Source organism: Oncorhynchus masou, chromosome 33 (assembly GCF_036934945.1).
Source record: "Oncorhynchus masou masou isolate Uvic2021 chromosome 33, UVic_Omas_1.1, whole genome shotgun sequence".
Classification (NCBI taxonomy): Eukaryota; Metazoa; Chordata; class Actinopteri; order Salmoniformes; family Salmonidae; genus Oncorhynchus; species Oncorhynchus masou.
The window spans coordinates 12,858,239-12,860,738 of NC_088244.1; the positions used below are offsets into that span (position 1 = coordinate 12,858,239).

The following is a 2,500-nucleotide window of genomic DNA, read 5'->3' on the forward strand; positions in this document are numbered from 1 at the left end:
GAGGGCTAGTGGAACGGCTAGGGGAATTGTTCGAGCGAGGGCTAAGGGCTAGGGGAACGGCTAGGGGGAGAGCTAGGGGAAATGCTAGAGCTAGGGGAAGGTCTAGAGGAAGGGCTAGGGGAAAGGCTAGGAGAAGGGCTAGGGAAAGGGCTAGGGGAGGGCTAGGGGAAAAGCTAGGGGAAAGGCTAGGGGAAAGGGTTGGGGAGGGCTAGGGGAAAGGCTAGGGCTAGGGGAATGGCTCAGGGAAGCGCTGGGGCCAGGGGGAAGGCTAGGGGAAAGACCAGGGGAAGGGCTAGAGGGAGGGCTAGGGGAAGGGCTATGGGAATGGCTAGGGGAAGGGCTAGAGGGAGGGCTAGGGGAAGGGCTAGGGGAAGGACTTGGGGATGAGCTAGGGGAGGGCTAGGGGAAGGGCTAGGGGAACGGATAGTGGAACGGCTAGGGGAAGGGCTAGAGGGAGGGCTTGGAGGAAGGCTAGGGGAAAGGCTAGGGGAAGAGCTAGGGGAAGGGCTAGGAGAAAAGCTAGGGGAAGGGCGAGAGGGAGGGCTAGGGGGAGGGCTTGGGGAAGGGCTAGGGGAGGGCTCGGGGAAAGTCTAGGGGAAGAGCTAGGGGAAGGGCTAGGGGAAGGGCTAGTGGGAGGGGAAGGCTCGGGGAAGGGCAAGGGGAAGAGCAAGGGGGGGCTAGGGGAAAGACTAGGGGAAGGGCTAGGGGAAGGGTGAGGGGAAAGACTAGGGGAAGGGCTAGGGGGAGGGCTTTGGGGAAGGGCTAGGGGGTGGTATTTGAGGTTGGGCTAGGGCAAGGGCTAGGGGAATGGCTCGGGGAAGGGCTGGGGGAGGGCTTGGGGAAGGGCTAGGTGAGGGCTAGGGGAAAGGCTAGGGGAAGAGCTAAGGGAAGGGCTAGCGGAAGGACTAGCGGGAGGGGAGGGCTAGGGGAGGGCTATGGGAAGGGCTAGGGGGAGGACTAGGGGAAGGGCTAGGTGAGGGCTAGGGGAAAGGCTAGGGGAAGAGCTAAGGGAAGGGCTAGCGGGAGGGGAGGGCTAGGGGAGGGCTATGGGAAGGGCTAGGGGAAAATCTAGGGGAAGGGCTAGGGGGAGGGCTAGGGGGACGGCTAGGGGAAGGGCTAGAGGGAGGGCTAGGGGAAGCACTAGGGGAAGAGCTAGGGGAAGAGCTAGGGGAATTGCTAGGAGAAGAGCTAGGGGAGGGCATGGGGAAGGGCTAGGGGAGGGGAAGAGCTAGGGGAAGGGCTTGGGGAGGGCTAGGGGAAGGGCTTTGGGGAAGGGCTAGGGGAGGGCTAGGGGGAGGGCTTTGGGGAAGGCCTAGGGGGTGGTATTTGGTGAAGGGCAAGGGGGAGAGCTAGTGGGAGGGCTAGGGGAAGGGCTAGGGGAAGGGCTTGGGGAAAGGGTAGGAGAAGGCTAGAGCCAGGGGAGGGCTAGGGGGAGGGCTCGGGGGGGCTAGGGGAAGGGCAAGGGGTTAGTTTGTGATTTTTTTAAATGATCTGTGGCGTAGTCAGGGATTCATTTGCATGCCGAGCCGAGCCAATCCCAGCCAAGCCTGGGATTGGGGGGCGTGGCTAGCCCTGGTCACCTAGGAAACAGCACCAGCAGCAGGCAGAGCAGTGTTGCCATTAGTGATGGGGAGAGGTTGAGAGCTCCTCCACACTCCATAGAGTTCTCCTGCAGCAAGAGAAAGAGAAAGTGAGATGGAGAGAGAGAGAGAGAAAGATAAAGAAAGAGAGAGAGAAACAGAGAGAGAGAGAGAGACAGAGAGAGATAGAGAAAGAGAAAGAAAGAGAGATAGAGAGAGAGAGATAGAGAGAGAGAGAGTCAGAGAGAGATTAATTCATGGCCCAGCAAAGGTTTAATCCATTGTTACAGTATGGTGAAGCTACGGTCAAGTTATTGTGTAGTTGTGGTGTGGTTGGGGAATGGTTATGGTTTGGTTACCTCTGGGTGGAAGGGGTGGCAGGAGGTTAGGTTGGTCTATGGTTGTGATGTGGTTGTGATGTGGTTGGGTTTGGTTACCTCTGGGTGGAAGGGGTGGCAGGAGGTTAGGTTGTGGTGTGGTTGTGATATGGTTGGGTTTGGTTACCTCTGGGTGGAAGGGGTGGCAGAAGGTTAGGTTGTGATGTGGTTGGGTTTGGTTACCTCTGGGTGGAAGGGGTGGCAGAAGGTTAGGTTGTGATGTGGTTGGGTTTGGTTACCTCTGGGTGGAAGGGGTGGCAGAAGGTTAGGTTGTGATGTGGTTGGGTTTGGTTACCTCTGGGTGGAAGGGGTGGCAGAAGGTTAGGTTGTGATGTGGTTGGGTTTGGTTACCTCTGGGTGGAAGGGGTGGCAGAAGGTTAGGTTGTGATGTGGTTGGGTTTGGTTACCTCTGGGTGGAAGGGGTGGCAGAAGGTTAGGTTGTGATGTGGTTGGGTTTGGTTACCTCTGGGTGGAAGGGGTGGCAGAAGGTTAGGTTGTGATGTGGTTGGGTTTGGTTACCTCTGGGTGGAAGGGGTGGCAGAA

At 58.4% G+C, this 2,500-nt stretch overlaps 1 protein-coding gene across 1 annotated transcript in view; it reads right to left on the reverse strand.

Annotated features, from left to right (window-relative positions):
* cacna2d3a (calcium channel, voltage-dependent, alpha 2/delta subunit 3a) overlaps positions 1–2,500 on the reverse strand; it is a 348,945-nt gene that overhangs the window by 2,087 nt on the left and 344,358 nt on the right. The window contains exon 38 of the mRNA XM_064956460.1: positions 1–1,669. This exon is cut by the window's left edge and continues 2,087 nt beyond it. Within this exon, the coding sequence (XP_064812532.1) occupies positions 1,577–1,669 (93 nt within the window). The 3' untranslated portion in view covers positions 1–1,576. The remainder of the gene's footprint in view (positions 1,670–2,500) is intronic.